The 16,820-nt window shown below is 40.5% G+C and overlaps 2 protein-coding genes across 7 annotated transcripts in view; one reads left to right on the top strand and one right to left on the bottom strand.

The window, feature by feature from the left end:
• Positions 1 to 16,820, top strand: part of TMEM62 (transmembrane protein 62) — a 77,525-nt gene that overhangs the window by 8,586 nt on the left and 52,119 nt on the right. The window lies entirely within an intron of this gene.
• LOC114904114 (endogenous retrovirus group K member 6 Env polyprotein-like) lies at positions 4,549 to 12,902 on the bottom strand. Of its 2 annotated transcripts, none has more exons than XM_029237585.1 (2): positions 12,385 to 12,902; positions 4,549 to 7,173 (listed from the first exon to the last, which is right to left on the bottom strand). In XM_029237585.1, the coding sequence occupies exon 2, from the start codon at positions 7,126 to 7,128 to the stop codon at positions 5,437 to 5,439; it is 1,692 nt and encodes a 563-aa protein (XP_029093418.1). In that variant the 5' UTR covers positions 7,129 to 7,173; positions 12,385 to 12,902; the 3' UTR covers positions 4,549 to 5,436. The 2 variants fall into 2 exon arrangements, with proteins under 2 accessions (XP_029093418.1, XP_029093419.1); XM_029237586.1 differs by having other exon boundaries at positions 4,549 to 7,213; positions 12,385 to 12,401.

The following is a 16,820-nucleotide window of genomic DNA, read 5'->3' as shown; positions in this document are numbered from 1 at the left end:
AGAAGAAGGGGAAATGAGCAGACAAGAGTGAAAGGAAAAAGGGAATGAAGGAAAATTAGTGGAAACAGAGAAGATAAGCTCTTAACATGATGAGGAAGAAAAAAGGAATATTACATTAATTTATTTTCAGAGTGATAAAAGGGTGACAGAATTGAGTAAATTTACTGAAAGGTCCTGTTCTTGTCATAAATACACACATACATACACTTTTTGTCACACTAATAAAAAGGCAGCAAAACTAAAACAAGTTAAGTGACATAGTTTAACAATCCCAGGAACTACTTTAACCAGAACCTATAGTAATCATAAAGGCAAGGATATTGTAATAATTTATCTTACACCATGTCACTTAAGTTATACAAGCTTTTCCTAGGCATCCAATTTCCCAAGAAAACAACATATATGAAAATCTTTCTTTGAGAGTACAAAGATGCTTTAAAATTAAAGATAATTTGTCTTGAATGTAATGCTCTCATTCCATATCTTATTAACATATATCAGGGTTGTTTTGTCAGATTTTTTTGTTGTTATTGTATTTGTATTAGTTGGCTATGTCAAAATTTTCAGTAACTATTAAGGGTAAACTGTTACGTTTATGTGTGTGTGTTGTTGTTGTTGTTTTTCTGTTTTCACTGTACGTTTTTCCTGAATGGATCTTGTAGTGTTTGAATAATTAGGTCCCAAAATACTGCATTTCAGATATGGGCTTTATGTTTTGAAGTTCAAAATAATTTATCTTTGAATATAACCACCTCCATGTAATGAAAGATACTTTTTTGTTCATAGAGATTCACAGTAATTTGATGAGATAAAGGGATCTACGGCAATAATCTGCTAATAGCTTTTACTAGTAGTCAGCAAACTATGGTTGTCCTAGTGCTTGTTTGTATCACTCTGACCTAAGAATGGTTTTTACATTTTTAAGTGGTCATAAAAATCAATAATAATAATATTTTGTGACATGTGAAAGTTATTTGAAATTAATATTTCAGTGTCCATAAAGTTTTATTGGAACTTTGCCACTTGTCTCTGGTTACTTTCATGTTGCCACAGCAGAGCTGAGTACTTGCTACAGAGACCAGATGGCCCACAAAACCTGAAACATATATTATCTGGTCCTTTACAGAAAGTGTGTCTACCCCTGTCCTAGAAAATGATACAGCTCTGCTCTGAGTAGAAATTACATAGTTACACTGAGGTCAACCCTGAATACTGACTTAACCAAAATTGTGATACAACTGTTTTGGAAGGAGGGGTCTGGGTATGAATTAAGGTAGTCCTTGTGGTGGTTGTGAAAGAGGGTTTGTTCCTAGGTGGGAGTCAGTAGGATATCACTTAATCCTGAGAGCCCAAAACTATCATGATTGGCATGTCAAGAGAGATATGGAGGTTGATAAAAAAGAGTGAGCTCCAGAATTGAAAGTCTCCTCTGGAATTGTGAATGGGGAACACTTGGGCCCCAACATTTTCTTGGTAGTAAATGCCATTTTCTTAGTCACAAATCTGTTGAAATATTGCTTCCTTAAACTGAGAGCATGTATAATTTTGAGTAAAATAAAAATTATATTAGAAAATAGTGCCATGAAGGGAATCAGGATATAACACCCCAAAATATGCCATTTTAGCATAAGGATTATTTTGAGCTAAAGGCAATTCATAATCAACAGATATAGGAAGGGTTCTCTGCCTTTATCTCTCCAAAATCACGGCATATATTTCCTTTTGTGAAGGTGACATACATTTCCTCCCTCCCTCTCCTGGACCAGGACGAGGAGAGAGACCTTATCACCAGAGACAGAGCCAGCACCAAGATGAGCCTGCATAAACAAATCTTACTAAAAAAAAATAGCCCCTTATCTTCTATTATTTCCCCCATATATTTCCTAGTTACTTCCCCACAAATGATCTCCCTTGAAGCCCAAGCCCTTTCTTTGTTAAGAAAGGTATATAAACTCCCAAGCCTAATGGCTTCTGTGAGTTACCTCTTTTCTGCGAACTCCTATGCATGTAAAAAATATTAATAAACTTGTATTCCTTTTCTCCTGTCAATCTGTCTTTTTTCAGTTGAATTCACAGGCTCCCAAATACCAAACTTAAGAGGGTAGATGAAGTTTTCCTCCCAGTCCCTCCACACCAGGTGGCTTAGTCCCATTAACAGTATTCCTGACAGGAGAGCTCAGGTGTCTCTTCACATACCTCCAAAGCCTCGGTTGGGCAGGAAGGGTTATTATTATTTTTAAAATTTATTTATTTTATTTATTTATTTTTGGCTGTGTTGGGTCTTCGTTGCTGCACGCGGACCCTCTGTAGTTGCGGTGAGCGGGGGCCACTCTTCATTGCAGTGCGCGGGCTTCTCACCGTGGTGGCCTCTCTCGTTGTGGAGCACGGGCTCCAGGCACACGGGTCTCAGCAGTTGCAGCACGCGGGCTCACGGGCTCTAGAGCACAGGCTCAGCACTTGTGGCGCACAAGCCTAGTTGCCCCACGCATGTGGGATCTTCCCGGACCAGGGCTCGAACCTGTATCTCCTGCATGGTCAGGCGGATTCTTAACCACTGCGCCACCAGGGAAGCCCAGGAAGGGCTATTATTTTTATCCAGAGCTCCCAACTTACCTAAATAGAGAAAATATGAAGAAGTTTGGCCTCTACTGCGTCCCCCCAGGTCCTTGGTCTTCCCCTAGTCCTGGCTCTGTCCCTTGCTGCCCTACTCAACTCCCAACTCCTTCCCTAAGTATTAGTGTTTAACCCCCAACAGTCCTTGGCGCCTGGGGAATTTGGCTTGAGGTCCTTTAATTTGGAACTCCACCTCTCTTTGGGCAGGCCACCCAGGACCACTCCCACCCCAGGCACCGACTTCAGACGCCATTGCTCGAACTCCGGCTCACCAGCACTGGCTCCTCACACTCTGGTTTCCAATGCTCAGGGGATATCATCATGTCATGGGTATGACACGGGTAACTGAAGTGACAGGGGAAAAAACTTGGCGCTGTTTATCGTCCCCATGGAAACCGCAGCCTCCCACCACCGACTGGGCGGGGCTTTAAGGGGAGCGGCCAGCGGCAGAGGGGTGGGTTCCACTCGGAACGCCCCGCCCCGCCCCCATAACGTCACTGAAGGGCTGGAGCTTTTGCCAGGAAGCGCTTCCCTAGGAGGCAGAGCAAATTGGTTAATACTGCCTAGTGTCCCTCTTGTGGCTCAAACTCCTGATCACCGTGGGCAGGTCGTGTTGAATGAGGGCTGTCGCCTGGCTCCACATTCAGGACTTGACTAGACTGTCAAGATTTTTTTTTTTTTTTTGACTGTCAAGATTTGAACGTACCTAAAGGAGAATCATGGACAGGTTCCAAATTCTTGGGTAATAAGATGAATTGTCCTAGATTATGTCCTAGATTATGGGAAAAATATATTTTGTGTTTTGAGAAAAGACTACTTCTGGGACTTCCCTGGTGGTCTAGTGGTTAGGACTGTGCGCTTCCACTGCAGGAGGCACGGGTTCGATCCGGATCCCTGGTTCCGGAACAAAGATCCTGCATGCCACGCGGCGGGGTGCGGTAGGGGGAACCTGGGGGGATTCAGTAGAGGCCAAACTTCTTCATATTTTCTCTGTTCAGGTACGTTGGGAGCTCTGGATAAAAATAATAGCCCTCCCTTCCCAGCCGAGGCTTTGGAGATATGTGAAGAGACACCTGAGCTCTCCTGTCAGGAATACTGTTAATGGGACTAAGCCACCTGGTGTGGAGGGAGTGTGTGTGGGGGGGGAGCAACTTCAGAAAGTTGGGAAAACAAAAAACTCATGTGCAGGCAGAACTTGAATAAATATAAAGGATGTAAAGCTAATATATATGTTTATGTATGTACAAATTAAGCATCTACATTGAATTGAACGTTTCCATTTGTAAAAATTGTCAAATTATTTTTACTATTCTAGTAAGATTATCCCAGCTTCCTGTTAGTCTGTAATTTACATGAGTGGTTATTCTTAGCCTTTTATTTGTCTTGTTCATTGACTAGAGTTCCTGCATTGTCTCAGTTGGGTCATCATGTTCCTTGTCAAGAAATATTTCCTTACTTTTTAACATTAGGGACTGTTTTCTTTCTTTCTTTTTTTTTTTTCTTTTTGGCTGCACCTCGCAGCATGGGGGATCTTAGTTCCCAGACAAGGGATCAAACCCGTCCTCTGCAGTGGAAGCAAAGAGTCTTAACCACTGGACCACCAGGGAAGTCTGGGACCAGACATGATTTCTTAAATGCCAGCAATTTGAATGTTGCAGGGTTGGAACACAGGTGTAAAAATGAAACATGTATGGAAGCAAATCCAGTATACCCTCTGCAAATTTGAAAAGGCATTTATTTACGTATGGTGAATGCTTAGTGGTTTGAATGATGATTGTTTGCTCTGGGGTGGAAAAGTTAGCCTGTCTTCAGAGAGGGGGACTCGTCTTATCTCATGATCAGTTTAGAAAACAAAACAATATGAACCTAAGCTGAGTCTTGTGTGTTGTAGTTTCTTAGGACAGGGCCGAAAGTAAGCTCATCACACGAGATGAATTGTGCCAAGGCACAGCAGTAGAGGGCTGCCGCTCGCTCAGGCAAAACAGCGCCGTCTGTCTTGCTGTGATAACTTTTATTAAAGCATTATCTAGATTTACACTTTAAGACTTGTTTTCTTAACATTTCAGAAGTGCCAAAGCAGCAACCTATGTTTTTATTAATTATACAAGCAATAATTGGCTTTCGTGAGCACCTGCCGTGCTTCGTCCTTGAGCGCAAGAACAGCATAAAGTTCCCACCATTATTTTGATTATACTGAAGTAGCACAAGGACATTTCCTTGCGCTCCCACCACTCTGATTATACTGAGGACATCTCATGGATCAGTGCCCAAAGCACTCAAAGCTTCTTTTGCAGGCCCCCGGTTTGCCGGGGGGGGCGCTCGAAGCATTCAGAACTGTTCACAACTCTGGCTTATTCGCATGCCCCCGGTTTGCCGGGGGTGGGGGTGGGGGTGGGGGCGCTCAAAGCAATCAGGACCGTTTGCAGTTCTGGCTTATTCGCCAGCCTCCAGTTTGCTGGGGGTGGGGGTGGGCTCATGGGTCACGTCTCCTTTCCATGTCCTCAGTTATCCCACTACATTAACCCCCTTTTTGTTTTACAATTTTTGTAGCATCAAGGAGAACACGGCAGCATTACTCTCGGTACTAAACTACATGGAATTATTTTGCAGCTTGTGCAGCATCAAGGAAAACACAGCAGCTTGTTGCGATGTTGCATAGCGGGTAGCTTTCACTCGTCGTCGAACTACAATTAAACATATGATTATTATTATAATGAGCATTAACAATCCTGCAGTAGAACCAAATAAAGCATGTAATTTAGACATGGGATTTAGATTATTAAGTCCTTGAATAATTCCAGTCCATACTTCTTGCGAATTAAGTCATTGTAATTTCTTCTGGAAAGTTTGTTGAATTTTCCCTTGTAAACTTACAATTTCTTCTGTCAAATTTTTGTGATGTAATAAATGCTTTTTTATTGTTGTCCAGGGGAATGCAGACTGATTATATGGAACTGAAGTGACACAAAAGGCACTTTGATTCCAGTCACAATGTAGCTTCATTTGTCTTTGTAAATTTACAAGTTGGTCCCCCAACATAACCACAGCTTGTTGTAAGTCCGCTATTTCCGAATCAATTTGTCGTTGATAGGACCAAAGCATTCCAGAATTTTTATGCCAGTCGGTTATATAGTCAACGGTCTGAATAGATTGTTCTAAAGCAACTCCAGCAACTGCAGCAGTAGCTGTTATGGCTATAATACCCATGACAGCTGCAATCAACATTCCTACAAATCTTTTACTTCTTTTTAATGCATCAACTAAATATTGCAAAACAGCCATAGGAAGAGATTCTTGCCATTCCCTTACAAGATTGACAGGAAGCCAAAGACCTGTCCGAGCTCGTAAGATATACAAACTTTCAGTAGATATGTTAAAAGATATACTAGAGTTAATACAGTTATACAGAGAGCAATTTTTACACATTATAATACCTTGAGTCTCATTCCATACAGCTGGTCCCTTTAAAAATATATAAGGTAATTTCACACAACTACGAGTATACCGAGTAACATCTTTATGAAAAATCAAACTATGATTTTCAGATTTATTAACCATATGTCCTACCCAGGCATTAATCTTTCTCAGAGCTGCCATAAGCTTCCACAAGTCCTTTTGGATAGGATATCCATTTAAATGAGGACCAGGAGGAGAAAACCCTCCAGCATGCCATACTATGGTATCATTAATAGTATCGCTATAAATAGTGTTATCTTCTTTATGCCAGTATAAATCCTTCAAACCCTTTTTTCCTCGGGCGGAGCCAAAAGGGCTCCAATCAATGACGCTTCCCCAAGAAGTATTAACAAGAACCCGAGCCATTTCTCCTCGGCATCGAGTCCAATGGACCCAATCCGATAATCGATCCACAAGAGGCACCTGGCATGGAGGCAAATAAGGTGCAGAAACATTTTCATTAAGAGTGGAATTAAAAGTTTTAAAACTATAAGCACTCAAAAGATATAACCCATGATATCTGCTTTCATTTTTGACAACACTTAACCATGCCTGATAATTCATTTTAAGGCAATGATCTCCCTTTCCCATACAAATAGGAGGTCCATTAACACCCACAGTGTAATTTTCTATTATCCTTCCTTCTTCTTCTGGCTTCAAAGGGCCTCTATCATCAAAAGGACCAGGCAACCATCCAGACTCATTTACGTATACAAGAATTGGGGCATCCCACCAGGTAACCCCCATATTAGGAGGAGGGTTAGGAATATAAGTCCAATAAGTATGGTTAGTACAATTTATCTCATTGGCTGATATGCTTATTACCTGCGCAGGCAACATTGCCAACATAGCTACAAAAAGATTGGTGCTAGTGAGGGGTTTATCCTGTGAAATGACAAGATTTTCAGCAGTGCCTGCAAACTTTTTTATTTGCCCCCAAGTCAATGGAGACGCCTTCTTTGTTTGATCCAATGGCACACGGAATGCTCTCTTGCTCAAATCCATCTCCGCACATCCCTTCGTCATTCCCGTCACGTCAAGGCTACGCTTAGTTGCCATCCCGAAGCTTTATCTTCTTAGCCGGCACCCAATAGGATTCAGCTCCTGCAGAAACAAAAGCATATCCTCGGCCCCAACGAAGAACCTCGCCAGGTTCCCAAGTGTTAGTATTTTCATTTAATATAATAAAAACAGGCTGTCTAAGTTCTTGTGTACTTATTTTTGTCCAATGTCTGTCAGCTGCACTAAGATCATCTTCTCCATGATTCAAAAATTAAGAGTAAATAAAGCAATATGTATTCTTTTCCTAGTACTTTGTACCTCATCTCCACCTTTTTGTTTTATAAGCATGTCCTTCAAAGTGCGGTTTTGTCATTCAATAACCGCTTGTCCCGTACTGTTTCCTGGAACACCTGTAACATGCTGTATATTATGTGTGGCAAAAAAAAGTCTGACATTTTTGAGAATGATATGCAGAAGCATTATCAGTTTTTATGCTGTCAGGAATTCCCATAACAGCAAAAGCTTCTAATAAATGAGTTATTACAGCATCAGCTTTTTCAGAAGATAATGGAGTTGCCCATGAGAAATAAGAGTAGGTATCTACAGAATGATGAATATATTTTAACTTCCCAAAACCAGGATATTGAGTTACATCCATTTGCCAGATAGTATTAGCAGATAAGCCTTTAGGGTTAACTCCAGTATTCAAACAAGGTTGATTAATAGCAGCACATTGCGGGTATGTACAGAGAATAGTTTTTGCTTGTTTCCATGTAAGATTTAATTTATTTTTCAATCTTCTGGTATTAGTATGATATCTATGATGTTCTGTTGTAGCTAATTGTACAGTACCCATTAAAGTATCAATAAAATCATTTCCATCTACCAATGGACCGGGTAAATGAGTATGAGCACGAATATGCGTAATATAAAGTGGTGTAGTACGTAGTCTAATTATATGTTGTATTTGTAAAAATAAAGAATGTAGTTCTGATCCATTATCTGGGATAAAAGCGGATTTAATATTTTTAACTATAAATTCCACATACTGAGAGTCTGTAATTATATTAAGAGCAATTGGATAATCTTGTAACAATAGTATTACAGCAAATAGTTCTGCTTTTTGAACTGAAACATATGGAGATTGTAACACCTTATGATCATGACTGTTAGTATATCCTGCTCTTCCCGTTTTATTGGCATCAGTAAAAAAAGTTGGTCCTATAACAGGATCTGATTGAACTATTTTTTTCAAAATCCAATTAGTCTTTTTCAAAAACTGTAAACGTTTATCAGAGGGATAATGATTATGTATTTTACCTATATAATGAGCACAGGCAATTTGCCAGTTATCCTCTAGTGGAAAAAGAGTTTGTATTTCTTTGTTTGAAAAAGGGACTATAAGTTCATGTGGGTCCTGACCACATAGTTGCCTTAATCATAACCTACCTTTAATAATAATATCAGCTATTTTTTGTTCATAAGATTACAATTTCTTTTGAGCTTTATGAGCTAAAAATATCCATTCTATGAAATTATCTTGTTGTTATAGTAAACCAGTAGGAGAATGAGGAGTATGAAATACAATAAGTCATAAATGATCGAGAGATTCAATTCGATCCAATTGTGCATCATGTATATGTTTTTCTATCCATTTAAGTTCTTGTTCAGCCTGGGGAGAAAGTTCACGGTAACTATTCAATGCTGGATTGCCCTCCAAGGTGTGAAATAAATTTTGTAACTTATAAGTAGGAATTCCTAAACTAGGACGTAACCAATTAATATCTCCTAATAATTTTTGAAAATCATTTAATGTTACAAGAGAATCTCGTTTAATTTGTACTTTCTGAGGAATAATCTGAGTATTGGTTACAATTTGTCCAAGATATTGCCAGGGAGCACATTTTTGAATTTTTTCAGGAGCTATCTGCAAACCCCATTCTTTAAATTTTAACTCTGCTTGTTGTAACATCTGCTGTAATGTTTGCAGATGAGGATGAGCAAATAAAATGTCATCCATATAATGAAGAATACGTGCCTCAGGCTACATGTGACGTAATTCCTCCAGAGGCCGATTAACAAAAAATTGGCACATAGTTGGACTATTTAACATCCCCTGAGGGAGAACTTTCCATTGAAATCTCTGAGCTGGATGTTCTTGATTTAAGGCTGGTACAGTAAATGCAAATCTTTCACAATCTTGAGATTGTAATGGTATAGTAAAAAAAGTCTTTTAAATCTATAATTATAAGTTCCCAATTGCGAGGGAGCATTGCCGCAGATGGAATTCCAGGTTGCAATGCCCCCATAGGTTGAATAATCTCATTAATTTTTCGTAAATCTGTCAACATTCTCCATTTACCTGATTTTTTCTTAATTACAAAAACAGGTGAATTCCAAGGGCTAGTGGATACTTCAATATGCCCTGCTATTAATTGTTCTTGTATTAATTGGTGTAATGCTTGTAATTTTTCTTGAGTTAAGGGCCACTGCTCTGTCCATATAGGGGTATCTTTCAACCATTTTAATGGTAATGCAAATTTTCGAGCAGTGGCCCCTACACTAAATTTGGATATCCAAGCCCAGTATAATCTTTCCCCGTTTTAGTTACATATTGGGGTTCAGTAGCATTTAATTGTGAATAATCACATTCCTTATTTGACATCATTTGCATTGCTTCAGGGGAAATTTTTGGTATGGAGATAGAGGTTCCCCATTGTTGTAGTATATCTCTTCCCCATAAATTAATTTCAATATTGGCCACATATGGTTGCAACATAGTTTTTTGTCCTTCCGGGCCTTTACACCGCAATAATTCCTTACTGTGCCAAATCATATGCAATGTTCCTATTCCTGTAAAAGTAACTTCCACCTTTTCTAAAGGCCAATATGAAGGCCATTCAGATTGTTTTATTATAGACACATCAGCTCCCGTATCAACAAGGCCCGTAAATTTCACATTATTGTTAAAAGTAATCGTTAATTGAGGACGTTGGTCATTGAGAAAGGATTGCCAAAAAACATTTTTTCCCGTGCTGCCGAACCCCGCCCCCGCCCCGTACGCTTTACAGGGGCGGCTGCTTGTTTTACATATGGTAACAATAACAATTGAGCAATTCTTTGTCCCTTACTAAATTCTATAGATTTTGAAACAGAAATAATAGAAATTTCTCCAATATAATCCTCATCAATAACTCCAGTATGAACTGTTACACCCTGCAGAGTCAAACTACTTTGTTCTAATAATAGTCCCACAGTTCCTGCAGGTATAGGGCCATAAACTCCTGTAGCTAATTTGTGTATTCCTCCTGCTGGCGTAAGGATACAATCTCGAGGAGCAGCCGCTGGTAGCATGCATGAGATCAGTAACTAAGAGCCGAGGTTGAGACTGTCCTGTAATGTCTGATAAGAGCTGGCATTGCTTACTGGATACTGTTGAGAGTTTACTGTCACTTTTCCCGTATTTTTGTTGCGGCCCCGGGTTGGGCCTAGCTTCCCGTTTCCCGAGACATCATCTCGTGGAGGCAAAAGATTTCCTAACATCCCTTTTTGAACGGCATTTATTAGCCCACTGTCATCCTTTACCACACCGTCGACACATACCAGGTAGCTGCTCATTCTTAATCTGTTTTGATATCTGGCCTTGCCCTTTTCGACAATCTCGCATCACATGTCCATACTTTCCACAATTGTAACATTTAATACGATTATCTTTCAACCCTTCATTTATGGCAGCTGCAAGTAAATTGGCCTGATAAGTAGGAGATCCAATATCATGGAAAGCTTTTGTATACTCCTCAAGTGGAGCGTTTACAGCCCGTAAAGGCCGCAATGCCTTCTGGCATTCAGAATTTGCATTCTCAAAAGCCAAAGATTGTAATAATAAATCTTGCACGTCTATTTGTGCTACAGCTCTTTGAATGGCTGCACGCAGTCTAGACAAGAAATCAGTGTAAGGCTCACCAGGCCCTTGCATTAACTTAGTAAAAGATTATGCTGTTTTTCCAGGGGGTTCCACTCGTAACCATGCTCGTAAACAACACATACGTATTTGAATGATTCGTAAATCATCAAATTGAGCTTGAGCTTGTAGATTACTAAATGCACCTGCTCCTATTAATTCATCTAAAAGTGGCCCTGGAGGATTGCGGGCCGCATTAGTCCTTGCCATGGTTTCAGCTTCCTCTCTCCACCAAGTTTTAAACTGCATATATTGTCCAGGTTCAAGAACAGTTTTGGCAATCGCTTCCCAATCATGAGGAATTAACATGTTTTCAGTAGCATACCCAAACAAAAGTCCTTGAACATAATTAGAATGCATCCCATATGCATTAATGGCTTCTTTTAACATTTAAAAAATTTTTATATCATGATGGTTATAATCAACATTTACATATCCATTCGGAAATTGATCATTAGCAGGCATAGCTTGTCTAACAATAGGGAAAGCAAAAAAGGATTCAGAATATTGCTTTCCTTCTTTATTCATCTCTTCTTCCAACAATATTCTATTAGATTCAGGTTTTAGAGGAAAGCGAAACTGATGAGAGGCTCCAACAGGATAAGCTGCTAATTCTAAAGGAGGAGCCGAAGGAATAGTAGGACATGGCTCCTGATATGAAGGAGTAGTAGTATTGCTTTTATTTTCTTCCAGTTTAGTCATCAAATTTTTTAACTTTGAAAGTATATCAGAAATCTCATTCTGTTGAGAAAGTGGCATTTCATTTTGTTTGCTAACCTGCTCCTGATCTTTATTACCATCAGAAAAAGCCCCTTCATCACTGGAATCCGAAAAATCCTCTCCTATCTCAGACACAAGGGGAGGAGGGGGCGGAGGAAGGTCCTCTATAGGAGACTCACGAAACAAAGTACGAAAAGCAGCAGAATGGTCGGGAGCAGAATTCGGACGCTGAGGACGCGCCCCATTGTCACTTTCCGTTTCAGATTGTAATGGTTCCAGGGCAAGGGAAATTAATTTACAAAGAGACCAAACACGGACAGATATAGGGTCTCCATGCTGATGAGCTCTTCTTAAGGCTCGCATAACCTGTTTCCAAACTTTTATATTTAACTTGTTATGACCAGTAGGTTGAAACCAGTAACAATGTTTAGGTACCAGCGCAAACAATTCATCAAAAGATTCCTGTTTCACTTTTACTCCTGAACTCCATAATAACTGTTTCAGGAGTTTACTATATTGAAATTCTACTGAATGGGAATTCCCCATTACAGTTACTCTACTGTTGCCGAAGGTTTCGCTTACTCTGAGCGGACCAATTTTCCCTTCGGTCCCGCGATCACGCGATTACTTACGTTCAGGTCCCTGTTCGGGCGCCAAATGCTGTAGTTTCTTAGGACAGGGCCGAAAGTAAGCTCATCACACGAGATGAATTGTGCCAAAGCACAGCAGTAGAGGGCTGCCGCTCGCTCAGGCAAAACAGCGCCGTCTGTCTTGCTGTGATAACTTTTATTAAAGCATTATCTAGATTTACACTTTAAGACTTGTTTTCTTAACATTTCAGAAGTGCCAAAGCAGCAACCTATGTTTTTATTAATTATACAAGCAATAATTGGCTTTCGTGAGCACCTGCCGTGCTTCGTCCTTGAGCGCAAGAACAGCATAAAGTTCCCACCATTATTTTGATTATACTGGAGTAGCACAAGGACATTTCCTTGCGTTCCCACCACTCTGATTATACTGAGGATATCTCATGGATCAGTGCCCAAAGCACTCAAAGCTTCTTTTGCAGGCCCCCGGTTTGCCGGGGGGGCGCTCGAAGCATTCAGAACTGTTCACAACTCTGGCTTATTCGCATGCCCCCGGTTTGCCGGGGGGACTCAAAGCAATCAGGACCGTTTACAGTTCTGGCTTATTCGCCAGCCTCCAGTTTGCTGGGGGGGCGGGGCGGCGGCTCATGGGTCACGTCTCCTTTCCATGTCCTCAATTATCCCACTACATTGTGCTTACTAAAGGAAATATAAATTTTAAAGAAGCAAAGAAAGAAAGAAAATTATAGAATGGTACCACTGTCCTCATTTTCTGATTCAGTTTCTTCGCAGCTTCTACTCCTGCTACCTGTCCCAAGAGTGCTGATTTCTGAGCTGAGAAAAGTGGGGTGGGGGAGGGGGGTGGCTATCTGTCCTCTCAGGGAGCCTGTGGACCATAGCAAACCGATTTGGGGGCAGATTCACTTGAAGAAAGAAGTTCCCATATTAAGCTAAGAAGCAGGGGTCATTGAGGTCAATAGGGTCAAAGGATGTGGAGAGGGTGGTCCACTTTAGTCTTTAGTCTTGGACTAAGATCATTCCCACAGCTGGGATCAACCCTCTGTTAGAACCAGGAAAGTCCTGAGAATGTGGAGAAGTAATCAGGGTTGGAGACATCAGCACCAACTTTGGAAGAATCAGTCCTCAGATCAGAAATTTCATTTCTGAGTTTGGCTTGGCTTGTCAGGGTTAGCTTCATTTTAGAGATAAGGATTTCCACATTCAGGGAATCATTTCTGGAGTGAAACTCAGATTGCTTGTTCAAATTGAGTCAGACATAGGTTAGGGGGCATAAATAGACCTGGATCTTGGTTTTACTCTAAGCCCTGGATCTAAGCCCTGGACCATTTAGGGCACTGCTGGTCAGAGGATGCTGGCACTGCAGGTGGTGAAACACAAGAGCATTTCAGCCATAGTGGAGGGGAAAGGGTGTGGAAAAAGAGGATCAGACAAATAAAGAATTTGCCAAAGGTAACACAACTAGGAAGAAATAGAGTCGGGATGTGAATCAAGATCCATAAGACTGTAGGGAATGTGCTCTTCACAGAGGCTCCTGGGCATGGAGATGTGGAAGTGATTGGGAAGGAATGAGACTAAATGCTCAATGGAAAGAACTTTGTTAAGACATGCAGGAAATAGCTCAGTCTACCAGGAGAATAAAGTCTAGTTTGGAGGACTTCCCTGGTGGCGCAGTGGTTAAGAATCTGCCTGCTAAGGCTAGGGGACACGGGTTCGAGCCCTGGTCCAAGAAGATCCCACATGCCGTGGAGCAATGAAGCCCGTGAGCCACAACTACTGAGCCTGCACTCTAGAGCCCACAAACCACAACTACTGAGCCCTCATGCCACAACTACTGAAGCCCATGTACCTGGAGCCCGTGCTACGCAACAAGAGAAGCCACCGCAATGAGAAGCCCTCACGCCGCAACTAGAGAAAGCCTGTGCATAGCAATGAAGACCCAACACAGCCAAAAATAAAATATAAATTTTTTTAAAAATCTAGTTATTTGGAAGGAGTTATATGCCCTAGTTTGCAGACGACTACTTCAATCCTGGGGTTCAAGTGGTTTGGTGAACACATTAAAGAGACATGAGCAAATTTCTTTGTCCAGGATCTGAGTAAATTCTAGGAAGAGGACCCACATGGGACCCATGATGGACCCACGATGGTTTGAGAACCTGTAGATGCAGCTTGCCAACCAACTATATATTCTATACAGGCATCTTTTCCCTTAAAATGTGGCAGTGTTCCAATAAAACTTTATGTGTGGTAGGACTTCCCGGGTGGTCCAGTGGTAAAGAATCCATCTTCCAATTCAGGGGATGCGGGTTCAATCGCTAGTCAGGGAAGTAAGATCCCACGTGCCATGGGGCAACTAAGTTCATGTCAAAGCTACTGAGCCCGCACGCCTCAACTAGAGAGCCCGCGTGCAGCAAACTGCAAAGCCCATGTGCTCTGGAGCCTGCACGCCAAAACTAGAGAGAAGCCCGCACCCCCCATTGAAGATCTTGTGCGCCGCAACGGAAGATCCTGCCTGCCGCAACTAAGACATGATGCAGCCAAAAATTAATTAATTAATTAATTAAATTTAATTTAAAAAACTTTCTATGTGGACACTGAAACTTGAAAAAATGGAGGTGAGCTGAGTATAAGCAATACATGGAGCACTGTATTACTAACAGAGATAAAAGGCAAAAGAAATCCCTAGGCACAGAGTGAAAGCAGATACCCAGACAACAGCTGTGCACCAGACATGGTGAACAAACAGGCCAGGTTAGAAGTTAGAAAGCTCTGGGAGACGCTGCTTCTGAAAAATCAGAATGACACAATACTTGAAGTGTTTAAAAATGCCAAGTAGAAGTTCAGACAATTAGTGCTAAGAACTTGAAAAACAAAACATATAGAAAAACCAAGATAATTCATCACTGTAGGAAAAGGAGTTGTGCAAGATACGAATAGTTGTCCTAGAGCAGGGGTTAGCAAAATGTGGCCCCCAATCCACCTGCTGCCTGTTTTTGTACAGCCTTCAGGCTAACAATAGTTTTTACATTTCAGATGGTTGAAAAATAAATCAAAAGAAGAATATTTCATAATACATGAAAAATACATGAACTTCAAATTTCAGTGTCCATATGTAAAGTTTTATTGGAACGCTGCCACTTCATTCATTTATGTATTGACTCTGGCTTCTTTTGGGTAGAGTTGAATAATTGCAAAAGAGACAATCTGGTCCATTAAACTTGAAACATTTACTATCAGGTCCTTTATAGAAAAAATTTGCTAACCCAAAACAAAACAAAATTTTTTTCTCTTTACATGGTCATTGTTAACAACTCAGAAAATATGTATAAGCAAAGAGAAGAAAATATAAATAACCTATAATTTCATAAAATCTCACTATCCCAAGATAAGCATTATTGACAGTTTGCTATACATGTTTCCAGGCTTTTTTCTGTGTGCGTGTGTGTGTGTATGTGTGTAAAATGACATTATACTGTACAGCTTTATAAAATACTCATTATGTTATTAACATATTTTCATAACATTAATGTTTTTCTTCAAAATTGTTTTAAGATTATTGCATGTAATTCCCTTATATGGCTGTGACATTTTATTTTTAAGACTTATTGTGGAACATTTACTGTAGTTTGTTTCTAGTTTTCTCCTATTATAAATTTTGCTTTATTTTTAAATTATTTATTTATTTATTTTTCGGCCACGCGACTTCCAGGGATCTTAGTTCCCTGACCAGGGGTTGATCCCTGCCCCCAGCAGTGAGAGTGCCAAGTTCTAACCACTGGACCACCAGGGAATTCCCAAATTTTGCTTTAATAAACATACTTACTGGTAAATTTCTATAAACATCCATATTTTTCCATAGGATAAGTTGTAAGTAGAAATACTTAGGATAAGTTGTAAGCTGAATGTACATTTTAATATTTTTTATACTTTGATGGATAAAGTATGAATTTATTATATTTTTATTAAATGTATCTCATAAGAATTTTGTGTTAAATATTTTATACTACTAAAGATTACATGTAACATGTGTACAAGTCAAAGAATAACGGTAGAGGGCTTCCCTGGTGGCGCAGTGGTTGGGAGTCCGCCTGCCGATGCAGGGGACACGGGTTCATGCCCCAGTCTGGGAAGATCCCACATGCCGCGGAGCGGCTGGGCCTGTGAGCCACGGCCGCTGAGCCTGCGCGTCCGGAGCCTGTGCTCCGCAACGGGAGAGGCCACAACAGTTAGAGGCCTGCATACCGCAAAAAAAAAAAAAGAATAACGGTAGAATGAATACCAGTGTATCTACCACCAGCTTAAGAAATAAAGGCTAAGTTTTTAAAATATTTATTTATTTGGCAGCACTGGGTCTCAGTTGCAGTACGTGGGATCTTCATTGTGACATGTGGGCTCTTTAGTTGCAGCATGCAGGATCTTTCATTGCAGCATGTGAACTCTTAGTTGCGGCATGTAGGAGC

This window comes from Monodon monoceros, unplaced genomic scaffold (assembly GCF_005190385.1).
Source record: "Monodon monoceros isolate NGI ecotype Baffin Bay Population unplaced genomic scaffold, NGI_Narwhal_1 Super_Scaffold_21, whole genome shotgun sequence".
In the NCBI taxonomy this organism is placed as follows: domain Eukaryota; kingdom Metazoa; phylum Chordata; class Mammalia; order Artiodactyla; family Monodontidae; genus Monodon; species Monodon monoceros.
Note: the sequence above shows the minus strand (reverse complement) of the source record. Positions and strands in the feature narration are given on the sequence as shown.